This window comes from Synchiropus splendidus, chromosome 17, assembly GCF_027744825.2.
Source record: "Synchiropus splendidus isolate RoL2022-P1 chromosome 17, RoL_Sspl_1.0, whole genome shotgun sequence".
In the NCBI taxonomy this organism is placed as follows: Eukaryota; Metazoa; Chordata; class Actinopteri; order Syngnathiformes; family Callionymidae; genus Synchiropus; species Synchiropus splendidus.
Window position 1 is genome coordinate 14823462 of NC_071350.1, and position 17648 is coordinate 14841109.

The 17648-nt window shown below is 48.8% G+C and overlaps 2 protein-coding genes and 1 long non-coding RNA gene across 4 annotated transcripts; 2 read left to right on the plus strand and 1 right to left on the minus strand.

Moving 5' to 3' along the window:
• The first annotated feature begins 3826 nt into the window (after positions 1-3826).
• Positions 3827-7833, plus strand: slbp2 (stem-loop binding protein 2). The gene is made up of 9 exons (XM_053847800.1): positions 3827-3972; positions 4508-4657; positions 4835-4906; positions 5198-5275; positions 5338-5481; positions 6647-6817; positions 7010-7136; positions 7199-7322; positions 7545-7833. The coding sequence occupies exons 1-9, from the start codon at positions 3914-3916 to the stop codon at positions 7607-7609; spliced, it is 990 nt and encodes a 329-aa protein (XP_053703775.1). The 5' UTR covers positions 3827-3913; the 3' UTR covers positions 7610-7833.
• Positions 7834-8150: 317 nt separating this feature from the next.
• Positions 8151-12203, plus strand: fam53c (family with sequence similarity 53 member C). 2 transcript variants are annotated; one of them, XM_053847436.1, is made up of 5 exons: positions 8151-8437; positions 9365-9640; positions 9873-9933; positions 10052-11019; positions 11094-12203. In XM_053847436.1, the coding sequence occupies exons 3-5, from the start codon at positions 9927-9929 to the stop codon at positions 11379-11381; spliced, it is 1263 nt and encodes a 420-aa protein (XP_053703411.1). In that variant the 5' UTR covers positions 8151-8437; positions 9365-9640; positions 9873-9926; the 3' UTR covers positions 11382-12203. The 2 variants fall into 2 exon arrangements, with proteins under 2 accessions (XP_053703411.1, XP_053703412.1); XM_053847437.1 differs by lacking the exon at positions 8151-8437 and adding an exon at positions 8445-8809.
• Positions 12204-13030: 827 nt separating this feature from the next.
• Positions 13031-14062, minus strand: LOC128748904 (uncharacterized). The gene is made up of 3 exons (XR_008412856.1): positions 13784-14062; positions 13648-13713; positions 13031-13157 (listed from the first exon to the last, which is right to left on the minus strand). It is a non-coding gene; the product is annotated as an uncharacterized LOC128748904 (long non-coding RNA).
• Between the last annotated feature and the right edge of the window lie 3586 nt (positions 14063-17648).

The window sequence follows — 17648 nt, forward strand, 5'->3', positions numbered from 1 at the left end:
TAAAGTCTAGCCAACTTTGAGATGTTCACACAGACTCACACTGGAGAACATTTGAAAAAGTTTAAGTTAATATTGTACAATTTAATTGGTGCCAGGAAGACATGTTCCTCAGGTTTGTCTGGCTATTGTGTGCCAAAATGGCGGAAAGATAGGCAGTTTGGAAAACATGTTGTTGACAGGGGACATTGCATTCAACAGAGAGTGAGTGAAGTTTCATAACACAGACGTCTCCCTTTGGACAAGTGTGTGTTTACATAGAATGAATTCCCTTAAGTTCTTGTTTAAATCACATACATTATTCAGACGGGCCCCTCAAGAGCCGAGTTGTTGTTCAGCAGTTCAAACAAACATGAGATCAGCAAGTTTTCTTTGAAAAGTTCACTCCTTACGTCAGCTCAAATCACACTCATATACACTCTAGTTGTATAAAGACATGTTAAAGCCATTGTGACTACTTGTTTTATTTCATTTGGTTTAAAATTAAATATTAAACCAACATTATATTGGCATGTTGTTGCCCGATCGAGTCACAATAATCCAGTGCATTATTTTGGAAATGATGTTTTGAAGACTTGCATGTGTGTGGCATAACACAAATCTGTTCAGTTCAGCAAAACGCAAACTAAGACTGACTTGGCATGTTCATCACTAGATGTGATCCAAGTTTGACGACACATTAGAAAACTCATCTAGACTGATCAACTGGATCAATAAACAAAAGAGTTCTCAGATCAATGACAAGATGGAGAACGTGAGCAGCTGATACTAGTTCAGGAGACACTAACCTCAAGCCAGTGGCTACCTCTTGGCCTCTTGTTTGTATTCATCAAGTCCAGTGGTTCCTAAAGAGGGGGTCACAAACCGCGGGTCCTGGGTCAAACCTGACTGACCTAACCTGAACTTGAATAAAGGAATAATATTGAAGGTGCTCTCTTATGCTCTTTTATTTGAAGGCCTGTACGTGTTTGAATACTCCTGTACATTTGCATGGTTGGGTGGGTCGGCATTATTTTGGAGGTCACGGGCTGAGAGGTTTGGGGACCCCTGGTCTAGTCAACCACATTGCTATTGTTATATATTTAGAAAACATAAGACTCTTGACACAGGAGCAATTACGGACCACGGTTGCTCCAACACTTTGCCCACAAACCAGATCAATAATCCAAAACTTATCACTGGCCCCTGCCAAGTGAACTTATCATGAACTTTCTTCAAAGTTCATTCTATGACTTTGACCCTGTTATTTTGCCAGTGTCCCCTGTTTGTCCTTCCCAGTGGATTCATTAAGATCATTAGGGTGAATTGCACCTCCCTTTGGATTGAAGTCAGTAATGTTTACTGACAACACAGACACTGTTAATATTTAATGAGTAAACATCTGGGAAAAGAGGTCCCTGTTTTGGAAGAGGTTGTGAGTAATGCACTTCACTGGGAGCAAACTTGTTGCAGAGTCATTGTTACCATGGCAAGTTTCAGAGTAAACAGAAACTGCAGTCAGGATGGTCATGTGATTTTCATCCACTCTCTGTGTAGTGGGGTCCACTCAGCCGGGTCCATGTCCAGGGAGCAAGGAGTGTCCAATGCATGACTGAGATCCCATGACTCATCACCACCCAACAGCACATAACTCAAGCATTTCAACAGCCAACCATACTGATTCATGAGTCCACCTCCAGAGACTACTGCGGCTGGACCACACTTCCTTCACACTTACTTCAAGGGCAATAAGATCGATCCAGCAACAACTTCTGTGATTGACCGGAACGTTCACATTTGCGATCAAATTCGATCAGCCTGCTCTTTCTGGTCTTATTTTAAGGTATACCTCTTCAAAGATCAGATGATCATTGGTGATAGACAAAAACCACAGGAACCCAGTCAAACACAACTTTACCTTACCTTACCTTGACCTTTACTTCTTTTTACCTCTGAGATAAAGGTTATGGTTCACATTTTGGTGTCGGCTCTAGTGCTGAGGCCAACAAAACTCTTCATTACTCTTGCACTGTGTCTTTGGAAGCTCCTTTCCTTGAGGACAACCTTAACTCAACTGGAGAAGTGTTAAGTTCTTCTTTACAGCTCAAACTCATGACTGAGTTTCTCAGCAGCGTGACGCAGGTGTCAGACAATATACAAGCAACATCTTGCTCGACTTACGTCCACGCGTACTTACGACCACGGTCAACAGATGTTTTTTTGTTTTTTTTTATTCAATGTCTGGGACCGCAGCACGTAGCAGCCCGGCAACGCGTACGACAATTATGGCAGCCAGCCGGCATCTCGTACGACAGTTATAGCAGCACAGTATCCCAACATCTCACTCTCACACAGCCATCTACCACTACAGTAGTACCTATAACCCTCGCGTCGGCTATTTTGAATGACATTCTACTTATGTCCAATCCGACTTACGACCGGTTGGCCACACTACCGGCCCCAGTCCGAAGTCCATTTCAGCCCCCAGGATGAATTTAGAAAATCCAACTCTCCAGGTGAGCTTCAGTCTGGGCCATGGACACCAGCTGAGGCCAACAGAGTCACCGAAAGTTGGAATGCGCCTGGATGCAGTGGTGTTTGTCAGTCAGGGTGAGACTTGCGTTGGTGTGTTTTCCACTCAGACATGCCACCATTGTCACCAAAAGAGCCACAGCAGCAGCCATCGCTCTAGTATGGTCTGTCTCCTAATGTTCTGTTCCAAATTGTGCTGATGTGTCAGTTTCCTTTTAAAGAGCTGGACAGTGTGGACAGATGTCAAGGGTACGGTCGAGCTTACACCAGCCTGATGTTTTACACAGCACGTCTTGTGGTCATGACTAGTTTTGCTGGGGTCATAATCACAGCCCAGTCGGCCTCCACTGACAAGAATTCTGCCCATAAAGGTTTGAACACTCTACTTCCATCTAGTGCTCAGTATGTCCTGCACCATCCTCCGTCTTATCATCTGAGCGTGGCTCTGGCTCGTGTCCTGAATGGAGTACTTTGACGATGTAGAGCCATCCTCTGGTTATCTCTGCAATGGACTCAAGCCAGCTGTGAAGTCTCAGGTCTTAACTCAACAGTGTTCCGGACTTCCATTTCATAATCTTAACCCGTCAAATGATTTACGTCAGAATTAGTTACAGGCTATAGTTATGATTAAATTATATAATTTTCTTAAGTAAACTGCATGATCAACATAAGAACTTTTATTTTCATGTGTGAGGAACTGCTAATATTTTAATAACCTATCGTTCATTATTGTCTTTAAATTCTTCTCTCGCCGGTCAAAGGTTAATTTTCAGTTATTTTTTTTTTTATAATCTTTGGTGACATCTAGCGTCCAAAGAGATACATCGCAAACTAAAATAAACGTTCCCTACCACGAAAGTACATTTTAAATCTTAATCTTAAAAATGATTTTATTGATTTAATCTGTGCATATCAAGCCTGTAAATATATGGTCAAACATTTGTAATTTCGTCACTTTTGGATTTAAACTATCTTCCATGTTTGTATCTGTTTATAAAAATAACAAAAATGAACGGAAATAAATGTGGATGGAGTTGTTTCCCCTTTGTGCATAAATGATATATTTTTTCAGTTATATTTCCATGTCTATTTCCTCATATATTTCCATAATAATTTCTTCATTTTATCCTTTTGTTTTGCTCAGTTTGAGTATTAAAAATTTTAATTAATTTTTTTTTTTTAAATCAATCAGGACAGTAGCTGTTACTCACTTTTAACATCCGCATCCCTATCATTCCCAACGTTTAAAATCAAACAAAGGTCAACTTTCTAACGTCATACAAAATGACGTCAGCGTGCTCGCAGTCGTTACGGTAGACACCGCCCCCTCCCGCAGGTGCGCCTAATTAAAGCGCTCTGAAAGCCAACATGGCGTCCGACCTGAACAGAAGGCGCCAAACTCAAGATGACGAGCAGCGGTCCGGGACCAGAACCGGCAGCTAAAGATCCTCGGTTCTCTCCCAGGTGAGTCACTTAGCGCTTTGGCCTGAAGTCGTCGTTGGACCAGGTTACAAACCTCGATTTCTGTGGCGTGTTTCCAGTGGCGAAGCCAAGTCGTCATGTTTAGAAGGAAGTTGTTTAGTGTAATGCTCTTATTTTGAGAGCTACCTTCAGATGGGGACTTTTCAACACCAGCATGTTCAGGCCAGTGACTAATTTGGAGTAAATAAGTTGAATTTACCAACAAGTGATACAAAAACTGAGCCGAAGTGAAACTAGTTCCGAGGGATAGAGGAGATGAAGAGAGGAGATCATAAAAATAAAAAATTGTAACACTTCTTTTCCCATCATTCCCCATCAGTCCTCCATTTTAAGCCATCCAGTTCATCCTCTGTAGCCACACCTTCAATCACCACATCCATGAAACCTGCTGCATGTCTTCCTTTTTTTTCCTTTCTCGTGTCTCAAACAATCTTGTTGTATCTTCACGTGTCCAAATCATGTCTGTTCAATGACTATTCACTCAACCAAAAGCTCAGTTTGATGGTCCTGGCTTCAGTTTCTGTTTCAGCCCATGCTCCTGTGTCTGCGGGCGCGGCTGGTCGACCGCTGTGTGGACCGGTCTTCCTGACCCACAAATGGACAGATGTCCCACTCCCGAACCGTGGCTCCTCCCTGGGTGCAGCTCGGTCTACGACAGCCTTGTCAGGTGAGGAGTTCTCGTCCATGGCCGTGATCTTATTTTCCAAGTCGACAGTAAGCCAACACAAGTGAGTCTGTGTCTAGTAAAAGACCCAGTGTTTTATATCGCTGACCTCAAGTCATAACATATATGATCAAAGCTGCAAGATGTTCCTGGTTTGCCATGCAAGTTCTCTCATTGCAGTAACGCGTCTCCTGTGCCGTCACCACCTGCTTTTGGGCCGCGAGTCGGAGAGAGAGTTGCCAAAGCTCGCAGGTTTGAAGCATCTCAACTTTTTCATCTTCCTCCACCTTGATCTAGGTTACCTCAGCAGGTCTTCCACCTTAACTTGTTTTTCCCTTTCTAGTGTCACCTGTCATGAACCTCACCGGTTCCCTTCCTCCTTTCAAATATTCTTGGTGCTACACCGTCACTCCTCAGCGTGTCAAACCATCTGACCTCAATGGCTTCGTCTCCCACCTTCATCTCTGACTTCTCCTGAGTCTCTAACCACACACAATGAAAGCACTCAGTGTTATGGACTAATTCAACCATTCAATTCTACAGGCCGTCCATCTTGGAGCGTTGTATCCTCAAAGTGTCCACCAGCAGTATCGCCGTGGGAACAGATGACTTGGACAAGAGGTTTGTGATGCCAGGATTTTAAATGTGATCCGGGTGACCTTCTGGTCTTTTTCTGGTTGCAGGACTCCACTGGGACGCTGCTATTCTCGCATGCCGGATCCTGCCAACACGGAGACCAACGCAGCTGTTCTGAAGCGACGACAGAAGCAGATCCAGTATGGCAAGAACACCAGCGGCTACCAGAACTACCTGCTGCAGGTGCCCAAGTGAGTGTTTTGTTTTTGCTTTATTTTTCAGCCCTTTATGATGAATGCAACTGGGACTGTCACCTAAAACATCTGGGTCATTCTTGCCTTTTGTATAAACGTGAATAATTATTAGCAAGAAAATTACATTTTCAAGATTTCAAAATTAATCACTTCCATTTTCTAATATTACAGTGAAGCCCTTATTGTTCAATTTCTGGTGTTCTTTCGGGAAACGACTGCATTTTTATTAAATAAACAATAGCGACTGAATAGTTTGTTCCTCTAATTGATAATAAATAAATCCATTGCACACCATCTGATCTCATTCAGGAAAATCAGTCGTTTTAGTTTTAAAAATGATTTTCGTTCCATGCACATGTTTTGAAATTAATCCAATTCCAATATCTGTGGGGCAATTGAATATTTGAAAACCGCTGCACAGTTGTAATTGGCCACAAGATGGAGCTGTTGGCTTTTCATTCCCTGTTCAGGAAAGGCTGGGTGTTGGCCTTGCTGTCCAACTCTTCCAAGCCTCACCTATCTGGTGGTTAAAAGTTGAGGAATCACGTGATTTTCCTCAGTTACATTTTGCCCTATACCTCCATCCTTGACCCAGCTCCAGGAGACATGCCTATGAAATATAACCATTATATGGTCGAAGGATTTTAAATGTATGGAGCCCTGGAAGTGACATGCATGACTTTTTTTTTTTTTTTTTTTTTTTTTTTTTAAGTGTGAGATAATAGTGATCTTGATGATTTTTATCTCAAACGATTAGTTCCTGTAACCACCATGTCTCCCATGGCTTCGTAACTGTTCGTCAATGTTGTCATTCACTGTCTGCAAGTCAGAATATTGTCGACGGAAAAGTCTGCGCACTTTTAAAACTCTGATCAAGTGGCTTCTACTCAAAATGATACCATATGTTGCATGCATGACATTTTTTTCCGCATACAAAATGCTTTGACAGAGAGGCAGCTACGCATGCGTTGATATTCACGAGTGTATCTTGAGATAAAAATTATCTCTAACTTATCTCGAGATACGCATTATGAGATAAAAATGATCTCTAATTGTGCAAAAAAAATAAAGCCGTGCATGCCACATCCCAAAAAAAATAAACGCATGCATGACACTTCCAGGGCTCCGTAGAAATGATCAACTTGTTTCTAAATTCCATCAGACCTCAACGTGATCCTAAGCTCCACCCCTCTACACCAAACAAGTACCGGAAGTACAGCCGACGCTCATGGGATATGCAGGTGCGACTGTGGAGGAGAGCCCTTCATATGTGGGACCCTCCCAGCGAGACCCGACCCGGTGATGCAGATACAGTGGACCCAGTGGATCAACTGTGAGTGACACTAGCTCAGGTTTTTTATTTTAATATATATATATATATATATATATAAAAACACTCTTCCCATTAAAGTAAACGTGTGGGTCTTGCAGATTGTGTTAATGATAAAAATGTTTCAAGTGTGTCTTGGGTTGAATGTTATTTTTCTTAACATTATTTGCAGACTAAACCATGTTATTCTCACAGTCAGAACCAGCTCGCACAAATGACCTCTGACCTCTGTGAGGACGCTATCTTTGAGGAGAGAGGGGCTGAGTTGCCTCTGGACCAGATGGTGTCAAGGCCCTCCCTACAGAATCGTCCAGGATCAGAGGTTGATGTGAAACTCGGGTGCACTGTTTCAGAACAAAATCACACGACGTCTTTTCTCAACAGAATCTTGAGATGAACCGCCGGCCGCCTCGCTCTCCTCCTGGTTTGGGCTTTCCATTCAGGAATCAGCTGACCAACGACAACATGGATTGGATCCACCTCCTCCTCGAAGTGGATCAAACTCAAGGTGTGTGACTCACAGGTGTTAGCTGGATAAGCTGCGTGACCTGGTAGACCAGCAGAACATGGCTTTCTTCTCTACTCAGTTGCCTAATATTGTTGGGAGCCTTTTAAAATACTCCTATAAATTGTACATATTGCCTGTAAGGAAAGTGTTCCCGTTTGACCATGTTTGTTTTTTTTTTTTTTTTTTTTTCCCCTCGTCTTCTCTCTTCTTCCCAATCTACAGATTCTGTCTCTGATGACCAGCAGGTTCCAACTTTTTCTGACCCAATGTTCTGGACCCCGTACTGATGTGTATGAAGAGTGTGCGCTTGATATCTGGATGCAGGGTTAGTTGGGGTCATTGGAGCTCTCCACAGTTCATCACACTTTTTCCTCACATTTCTTTACAAAAAAAAAAAGTCTCACTCTATAAAAAAGGCTAATTTCTGCACTTATTTTCTTAACAAAGCGCGTTTTTGAACGTTTGTCACCATGTCACTGTCGAGCTCTGCTGTGGCCCTGCTGCCCTTTTCTGAGGGAAAACCTGATGGTATTGGGGGGTGGGGGGGGAGCAACTGTTTTGTGTTTATTTTATTTGTTTGTGCTTTGAATTGTGACCAAAGCTGAAATAATAAAGTTGTAAATAAAAGTGAGAATGTGTTCACGTGTTTTTTACACCAAAAAAATGCGCTCAGGAAAAGTAAGTGGATGGAATCCGTGCTCGTTTTAATGCTGACCATATTTACTTTAGGGGTGACGTAAGTGGTCGCGGTGTCCTAACTGCAACTCCCGGCATGCACCGGCTTCTCCATCCTCTTCTATCGAGGAACTCAGCAGCCGGTCACGCGCCTCCGCTCATGGACGCGCAGCCCTTCCCGTGTCCGCCACCGTAACTGTTATTGATGAAAGCGCGTGCACGCACGCATCTTTATTATTGTGTTCAACAATAATAAATCCACCGACCCCGGTTCGGTCCACTTGAGGTCCGGGGAGCGCGCTGGATCTGCGGAAGTGTAAACGCCTGGTTCTGATTCATTCGGCTCGGTTCTGTTTTGGACGGCAGCGAGGCGAAGCTATTTAATTGACCGCAGGCTGCTGTTGCATCCACCGAGACACTTGCTGGACCTGACCCTTCAGGTAAGCCGACCGTTGTCCATGCGCCGAATGTGACCGTGTGGTTTATGGTTCTGTGTGGTACCGAGCTGGACTGGAGGAGGCGCAGCATCCAGCCGTGTTTTCATCCTCTGGTGCCGTGAGACTAGTTCCAAGGCCGGCGAGACACCGATCATCACCGGAGACAGGGACAGCAGCGAATATTTGGCTTATTCAGTCATATTCTGGCCAGGATTTCGGTGGTTCGGGTGAACGTTCGGATGTGTGGAGGAGGGACCGCCGGAGGGAACATCCCTCTCCTCCGGACTGTTGTTAGCTGACGCTGCTAACGATGCTAGCCCGTCTCCCCACCGGTGGAAGCGGCCCTGTGGGCTCCGGAGCTGCTCGGCGGCCCAGGTTGCTTCCCGGCGGCCCTACTCTAATGTACTCGGTGTCACCGTGTTCCGGCCCGGCGTTCGGGCTTGAGCGGCCCAGGTGGCCGCTGTAGCTGCTCGATTCGTTTGTCGGCTAAAATGCCTTATTTTGTTCCGACCTTGACGGTTGGAACAACACAGCTATCATCGCTAACATCAGCAACCCCCGTGCGGCAAGTGTGACAAGTGGTAGCGTGTAATAAATGTACAAATCTGATCAACTGAAGCTTTATTTAAAACGAAAAAGGCTCCCATTAATATGCACCGTTAGCCTGCTAGCATCCACCCATGAATTCAATGGGCGTTAGTAGCCAGAAGCTAACGTCACCATCCGCAGCGTAAAACACTCGTAGCGTCGAAGATGCGACGCTGTGGAACCGCGCGTGTAAAAGTCTGAATGAAAGACTGATGGTGGAGGTCAGGTTCACTTGAGGTGCTGGAAGTCTTTGAACGCAGCACGGGTCTGCTCCGCTTGATCAGATCAGGTCAGATTTGATTTCATAGTGTGATAGTCATGATGCTTCTCTGCTTCCTCCAGGTGGTTTGTCAACAGCTGACTGAGGATGTCGTGGCAGGAGTGAGGGGCTCCGTGGCCCAGAGGTGTAGGGAGGAGGAGGAGGTGTCTCCTGTGTCTCTCTTCTTCTCATCCTCTGGACTTGACAGTGCAGACCTTCAGGTGTGGCTCTTCCCACCTGCCTCCCAGACCCGCCCCTCTTTTCCTTGCACCATGCTGTGGTTGCACTGCTGGTGGAGCTTCTAAGGAAGTCTGGAGGGCGACTCGGAGCCCCCGGATCCCCCGGGGGATGTCTACCTGGTGAGTTACTCACAGTTTTGTCTGCATGGTTAACTTGTGTCGTCTTGGGAGTCCATGGTCGCGGTGTTTCATTTAATACACGCACTCCGATTTCCTTCCAATGTAAATATAAACGACGTAACTTTTCGTTATCTGTGTAAAGAGGATTGAAAGCCCATGACAGTTTAGCCTTTTTTGGCATAAAGTCATTTGTTGGAATTAAAATCCCATTCTCTGGTGTGTCTGTGTGCAGCCCCTACTGGACCAAAATCATCACGAGGACCACATCTGGACCTCTGATGGCTTAATGCCCGGTGAGTCCGTTTGTGTTGTGCAATTGCAAATGCTATCCACGCGCTAGCATGAAGCCATTCCTTACCAGGACTTAGTGGTGGACGATGAAGGAAATAACCTGTAAACGTGTGTCCACAGAGAGCAGCTACTGGCAGGTCTGCGCAGCTGCCAAGTCCAACCTCCAGGGTGGGCTACTGAGCTCAAGTTTTCCCCCTGGCCCTGGGCCTCTGGTTCCCCTGGATGCTCACCTGCAGGAGGGGGGCGACCCCCTGGAGGATCCGTCCTCTCAACCGCAGCAGCACCGCCCCCTGGCCCCCAGCAGCTCGGCTTCAGAGCTGACCCTTCCTGGTGCTGCGGCCCCGCTTGGGCCCCCTCCTCCACCACCACCCAAACGCCACTGTCGATCACTCTCGGTGCCAGAGGACTTGTCGCGCTGCCGCTACACATGGCGGCCGAGCGCCTCCAGGGTTTGGACCCCTGTCAGTCGCCAGCAGTACCACGGAGGGGTCACTGGTGGGGGTGCTGGACCTGGAGGAGGAATAGCCAGTGGTGCAGCGCTGGGGGGCGGAGCCTGTCCATTGCGTGCGCCCAGTTCGTCTCTGAACTCCTCACTGCACTCATCCTCCAGTCCCACCTTCTTCAGCTTGGCCCTGTCCCCAGACTCTCCCCTGCCCTGGACCTTCCCCTGGGACCCCAGTGAGGCAGCAGCAGGCGGCGGAGGCTGCTGCTGCTTTTTTCCCTCCCCATCGTCATGTTCCTCTTCTCCGTCACCCCTCCATCCACCCCCTCAGCGCAGATTCTCCCTCTCGCCAGTCCTCATCAGAGACTCTGCCGCTGCCCCCTTCCTGCCGCCCCCACCTGTGCCTAGCCAAGTCCCGCCCCCAAACTGTTGCAACGTGACCGGGGCCACAGGGGGTCCGGTCCCCGCTTCCCCCTCTTCAGCCTGCAGCACCCCGTCGTCACTTCGCCGCAGCCTGCCGCCTCCTTTGCCGCGTTGCCACTCACAACCATGTGACCTGCTGCTACTCAAGCCCGGACTGAAGCGACGACGGGACCCGGAGAGACCTCGTGCGCGCCCTCTTCTGGACTTCACAAAGATGACTCAGGTGAGCTGTGACATCCTGCTGATCCATGACTGTTCTTGCTGGTGATTTATTGGCTCGAAAACCTTTATTTGCAGACACGCAGCATCGACCCCCAAGTTCTGGAGCGGGGCGCCGCGGGTCGCATGGCGTGCAGTGGTGACATCTACATGGGCGACTTCCGCCGTTCCTGCTCGCCCGCCGAATGTTTAGGTCGCAGCAGCATCGGTCCTCTGAGCGAAAGCGACGAGGAGTGCAGAGAAGAGGATGACGACGACGACGGCGAGGGGGAGGAGCCGGCAAGCGAGCGGGAGGGGGCGCAACAGCAGCCGGTGTTTGAGCGTGACTGTACAGAACTGGACTTAAACCTGATTGAGGAAAACTGATCAATTTGTAAATAAACATTGTTTTTAAATGAACTTTTTTTTTAAAATCCCTCCTTTACTTCCTGGAAAAAAAGACTCCGCCTCCCTTGTACTACGTCAAAGAGAGGCTCTCAGGAACAGCTCCTCACCAGATTTCCAGACGACAGTGATGATTTGACGACCTCCAACATCCCACTGCAAACTCCCCAGAACAACAGCAGATGATGGGTGTGGCTACGCCTTTTGAGTTTAGGTAGTTTCTTGTGCAGCTTCCTTTTCAGTTCATTTGTGTCGCCATGGCAACATAATAGAAAATAAAGCACAGGAGACGCCAAACTCAAAATACCGACGGGAGGTTTTCTGGTTTTTGTCAAACATGTTTTTGTTCCTAAATTTACTGAGGGGAAACTGCTGCAGTACTGCCGTCCAGCAACCGAGGCCGTCACTGATGCTGTCTTGTGTGTGTGTGCGTGCGCGCTTGCGTGAGATCATGTTACCTGCTGAGAACCCATCGTTCTCTGTTCTGCTCAAGTATTGATCAATTTGCAAGGACACCTATCCTTGATAGTGTTTGTTAACACAGAGGGCATATGAAGTCATACTCACCCGCACAGTTATTAAAAGACACTGGCATTTTTTTTCCCAACCGTGAAAACTATTTTGTTTATTTTTGCTTTTCCTCTGGATATTTGTGACGTGATGTATGAGCGCCGGCAATGAACGCATCATGTTATCATACACTTTTTTATCGTCCTGTTAATAAGTGACAGTTTATCAATAAATTAAGTTTATTGAGAATTATTTTACAAAAACAAATTGTTTCGCTGAGTTTTTGCTTCTTTCAGTGGTACAACATGTAATTCGTGTATTAGAGGAATATCATTTACCATCCATAATAATGTATTTTTGCTGCTCTCAGAGTATTTCGCAGGTCTGCTCCGCTTAAATCCATGCAGTTCAGAGTATTATTGTAATTTTGTTGGTCAGAAAAGGTTACTTTTGCGTGAGAATTAGTTTAGGGGGGGAAAAAAAAGACAAAAATTGGTATCGGCCAGTTGGGACTTAGAAAAAAATCGGCCATCGGTATCGGCCAATACAATTGGCGATCGGTGCACCCCTACTTTCTAAAGTTCATGTTAAGTTTTGTAAGGCCGTGCCGATGCTTGACAGTTTGTTTGCCTTTCAAAGAGAGCAGATGCCAAACGAAAGTTTTTGAGAAACACAAAATTAAATCTCAGCTATTGCCTCTGTATTGTACAGTATTCTCTCTTCTGAAGTGCCACTTTTCTAGACCTTCTTTTAGACTTTTTTTACGATAACATTATTCCGTCAGGTATGCAAGGTAATACACCGTGTAACGTGAACGTGAATGTAAATTCTACACCCGTTGACACAAGTGGGATCCGTATTACATGCACGTAGGAGTTGTGCATGGTAGGGGTGGGCGTTCTTCTGGTTTCATACCGAAGGCCGGTGTTTACAATGCCTCTTCGCTGTAGAGCACCAACACATGTTTTTTTCTGTTTATAACATAGCACCCACCCCTGCTCTCTTCGTGCCACATTTCTTCGCACAAAACTCTCTGGAATTGACACAAAACAAATTCCATTTTCACCCCTGATGAGTGATGTGAAAACCATATTCAGCAAGCAGGAGGAAACAAATATTGACTTGGTCATGGCCTTTATTGATGCAAATATAATTCAATTATTTCGCTGAATTGTCGTTTTAAAGAAATTAAATATTTTGGATGACTTTTGATTGAGAATTGTTTGCTGCTTGATGGATCTTCAGAACCTAGAAAAGAAAAAAACAGAAACTTATTAATCCAGTCATTGGCACCTCTCCCTGCCTGTCAATAAAACCATTTCTAATGGGACAAGAATCATTGGTCAGGGTTTTGGTGTCGTCCTGAATTGCCATCTGCATCCACAAACTGCTTTCACCAGTTATCCTGTTTAGGACATTTTTCAAAGGCTACAAAGGTATAGAAATACTGCTGGCTAACGAACGCCAGAGTGCTTTTCCAGTTTGTCTTTGGCATTTGAAGTGGTGATTTCTTTTTTTTTTGTATCTGAGCCCATGTTGTGATTTCCACCCCATAACCTTATCTTTAAATTCGAATGAACACAGGTGGCATGGGCAATGCAAAACTTGCTTGCACAGCCCACCAATGACCCGAAAGTAGATCACGATCATGTGATCCTGTTCCAATATCTACATTTTATGAGGTTTCTAGTAGAGTAATAACTAGAAAATGAAATTGTAATGAACTTATGCTCCTCACATTGCTTCCATCGTTTAGTCCTTCTGGATACGCAGGAACTTCATGGTCTCTTATTTTTTCCAGACCCTGAAACAAGAAAGAATCAACTCTAAGACGAGTCAAAAATGATCCAAAGTCATTGTGTGATTTTACTTACTACACTTGATTTTGCAGATTTTCTTCAAGCAGCAGCTCTTGCATCCACTACTTTTCTTGCAGTTTGCGCTTCCACTGCACTTGTCTTGACCCCGCCCTTTGTGGACACGCTTCTTTTTATGGCCTTTGATTTGACAGTCAGTTCTCTTCTTACATTGACATCGACGTTTCTTGGAACTTTCCTCTTTGCTACAACTCTTTGTGCATGGACAGTGACAACTGCAGGAGCAGCAGCCACAACCACCCACACCAGGGTACCCTACACCCATATGCCACATACCCCTCCCTCGGCTCCATGAGCCACGACCGGGCCACCAATAACCCCAGCGTGTTCCCCAATAACCCCTACCACCGCGCCCTCTGCGACCTCGGCCTGGCACCCAATAACCCCATCCTGGCACCCAGTACCCCTTGCCACGTCCCCTTCTGCCACGACCTGGCCACCATTGACCCCAACCTGGTCCCCAATAGCCCTTACCGCGGCCCCTTGGACCACGACCTGGCCGCCAATAACCCCTACCTGGCCCCCAATAGCCCCTACCACGGCCCCTTGGACCGCGACCTGGCCGCCAATAACCCCTACCTGGCCCCCAGTATCCCTTACCACGACCTCTTGGACCACGACCTGGCCCCCAATAACCCCTACCTGGCCCCCAGTAGCCTTTACCACGGCCCCTTGGACCACGGCCAGGCCCCCAATAATCCCCACCTGGCCCCCAGTAGCCTTTACCACGGCCCCTTGGACCACGGCCAGGCCCCCAATAATCCCCATCTGGTCCCCAGTCACCTTTACCACGACCCTTTGGACCACGACCTGGCCACCAAGGACGCCCATCTGGTCCCCAGTCACCTTTACCAGGACCCTTTGGACCACGACCTGGCCGCCAAGGACGGCCATCTGGTCCCCAGTCACCTTTACCAGGACCCTTTGGACCATGACCTGGCCACCAAGGACGCCCATCTGGTCCCCAGTCACCTTTACCTGGACCCTTTGGACCACGACCCGGCGGCCAGTAACGCCCATCTGGCCCCCGAGAACCCTTCCCACGACCCTTTGGACCTCGACCTGGCCAATAAGGCCCATCTGGCCCACCGTCTGATGGCCAATCCCATTCAGGTGGCCATGGTCCACCATCTGGTTGTGGTCCTCCTGGTGCAAAAGACTCTTCTGCATCAAGAGCTTCAACTGGTGGTTCTGGTTCAGGTTCACTTGGTCCTTTAGGACCTGTTGGTTCTTTAGGTCCTTTTGGATCTTTTGGTGCTTTAGGATCTGTAGGTCCATCGGGTCCTGCAGGTCCTTCGGGTCCTGCAGGCCCATCTGGTCCTCCAGGTGCTTTAGGATCTTTAGGTCCACCTGGTCCTTCAGGTCCGGTGGGTTCTGCAGGTCCTTTCGGTCCCCCTGGTCCTTCGGGTCCTGCAGGTCCATCTGGTCCTCCAGGTGCTTTAGGATCCTTAGGTCCTGCTGGTTCTTCAGGTTCTTTTGGTGATTTAGGCTCTTTAGGTGCTTTGGGATCTGCAGGTCCCGCTGGTCCTTCTGGTCCTGCAGGTCCCCCTGGCCCTTCGGGTCCTGCAGGTCCATCTGGTCCTTCAGGCGCTTTAGGATCTTTGGGTCCGTCTGGTCCATCAGGTCCTCTAGGTCCCCCAGGTCCATCTGGTCCGCCTGGTCCTTCGGGTCCTTCAGGTCCTCTTGGACCCTCAGGTCCTCTAGGTCCCCTAGGTCCCCTAGGTCCCCCAGGTCCATCTGGTCCACCTGGTCCTTCAGGTCCTTCAGGTCCTCCTGGACCCTCTGGTCCTTCAGGTCCTTCAGGTCCTTCAGGTCCTTCAGGTCCTCCTGGACCCTCAGGTCCTCTAGGTCCCCTCGGTCCCCTTGGTCCTCTAGGTCCCCTAGGTCCCCCAGGTCCATCTGGTCCGCCTGGTCCTTCAGGTCCTTCAGGTCCTTCAGGTCCTCCTGGACCCTCTGGTCCTTCAGGTCCTTCAGGTCCTCCTGGATCCTCAGGTCCTCTAGGTCCCTTTGGTCCTCCAGGTCCATCTGGTCCACCTGGTCCTTCAGGTCCTTCAGGTCCTCCTGGACCCTCTGGTCCTTCAGGTCCTTCAGGTCCTCCTGGACCCTCAGGTCCTCTAGGTCCCCTTGGTCCCCTTGGTCCTCTAGGTCCCCTAGGTCCCCCAGGTCCATCTGGTCCGCCTGGTCCTTCAGGTCCTTCAGGTCCTCCTGGACCCTCTGGTCCTTCAGGTCCTTCAGGTCCTCCTGGATCCTCAGGTCCTCTAGGTCCCCTCGGTCCCCTTGGTCCTCTAGGTCCCCTAGGTCCTCTAGGTCCCTTTGGTCCTCCAGGTCCATCAGGTCCTTCAGGTCCTTCAGGTCCTCCAGGTCCCCAAGGTCCTTCAGGTCCTTCTGGATCATCAGGTCCTCTAGGACCCTTTGGTCCTCTCGGTCCTTTTGGTCCTCTAGGTCCCTTTGGTCCTCTAGGTCCTCTAGGTCCATCAGGTCCTCCAGGTCCCCAAGGTCCGTCAGGTCCCCAAGGTCCATCAGGTCCTTCGGGATCATCAGGTCCTCTAGGACGCTTTGGTCCTCTTGGTCCTCTTGGTCCTCTTGGTCCTCTAGGTCCCTTTGGTCCTCTAGGTCCTCTAGGTCCATCAGGTCCTCCAGGTCCCCAAGGTCCTTCAGGTCCCCAAGGTCCATCAGGTCCTTCGGGATCATCAGGTCCTCTAGGACCCTTTGGTCCTCTTGGTCCTCTTGGTCCCCTCGGTCCCTTTGGTCCCCTAGGTCCCCTAGGTCCCCTAGGTCCTCTAGGTCCTCCAGGCCCCCAAGGTCCATCAGGTCCTTCAGGTCCTTCAGGTCCTCCAGGTCCCCAAGGTCCTTCAGGTCCTTCTGGATCATCAGGTCCTCTAGGACCCTTTGGTCCTCTAGGTCCCCTTGGTCCCTTTGGTCCTCTAGGTCCCCTAGGTCCCCTAGGTCCCCTAGGTCCATCAGGTCCTTCGGGTCCTCCAGGTCCCCAAGGTCCTTCAGGTCCTTCAGGATCATCAGGTCCTCTAGGTCCCCTCGGTCCCCTCGGTCCCTTTGGTCCCCTAGGTCCCCTAGGTCCCCTAGGTCCCTTTGGCCCTCTAGGTCCTCCAGGTCCCCAAGGTCCGTCAGGTCCTTCAGGTCCTTCAGGTCCGTCAGGTCCTTCAGGTCCTTCTGGATCATCAGGTCCTCTAGGACCCTTTGGTCCTCTAGGTCCCCTCGGTCCCTTTGGTCCCCTCGGTCCCCTCGGTCCCCTAGGTCCCCTAGGTCCGTCAGGTCCGTCAGGTCCGTCAGGTCCGTCAGGTCCTTCAGGTCCTCCAGGTCCCCAAGGTCCTTCAGGTCCTTCTGGATCATCAGGTCCTCTTGGACCCTTTGGTCCTCTAGGTCCCCTCGGTCCCTTTGGTCCCCTAGGTCCCCTCGGTCCCCTAGGTCCCCTAGGTCCCCTAGGTCCGTCAGGTCCGTCAGGTCCTTCAGGTCCTCCAGGTCCCCAAGGTCCTTCAGGTCCTTCTGGATCATCAGGTCCTCTAGGACCCTTGGGTCCTCGAGGTCCTCGAGGTCCCTTTGGTCCCCTAGGTCCCTTTGGTCCTCTAGGTCCTCCAGGTCCCCAAGGTCCATCAGGTCCCCAAGGTCCATCAGGTCCCCAAGGTCCTTCAGGTCCTTCTGGTCCTTCTGTATCATCAGGTCCTCTAGGACCCTTTGGTCCTCTAGGTCCCCCAGGTCCTCTTGGTCCTCTAGGTCCCCTTGGTCCCTTTGGCCCTCTAGGTCCTCTAGGTCCTCCAGGTCCCCAAGGTCCATCAGGTCCTCCAGGTCCCCAAGGTCCCCAAGGTCCATCAGGTCCTTCAGGTCCTTCTGGATCATCAGGTCCTCT

Bases quoted from the DNA above. Each gene is read 5' to 3' on its own strand.
- slbp2 (XM_053847800.1), top strand. From the start codon at position 3,914: ATGACGAGCAGCGGTCCGGGACCAGAACCGGCAGCTAAAGATCCTCGG. The intron at 5,276-5,337 runs GTTTGTGATGCC...TTCTGGTTGCAG, and splicing joins ACAGATGACTTGGACAAGAG to GACTCCACTGGGACGCTGCT. The intron at 7,137-7,198 runs GTTGATGTGAAA...TTTTCTCAACAG, and splicing joins AGAATCGTCCAGGATCAGAG to AATCTTGAGATGAACCGCCG.
- fam53c (XM_053847436.1), top strand. The intron at 11,020-11,093 runs GTGAGCTGTGAC...CTTTATTTGCAG, and splicing joins ACTTCACAAAGATGACTCAG to ACACGCAGCATCGACCCCCA.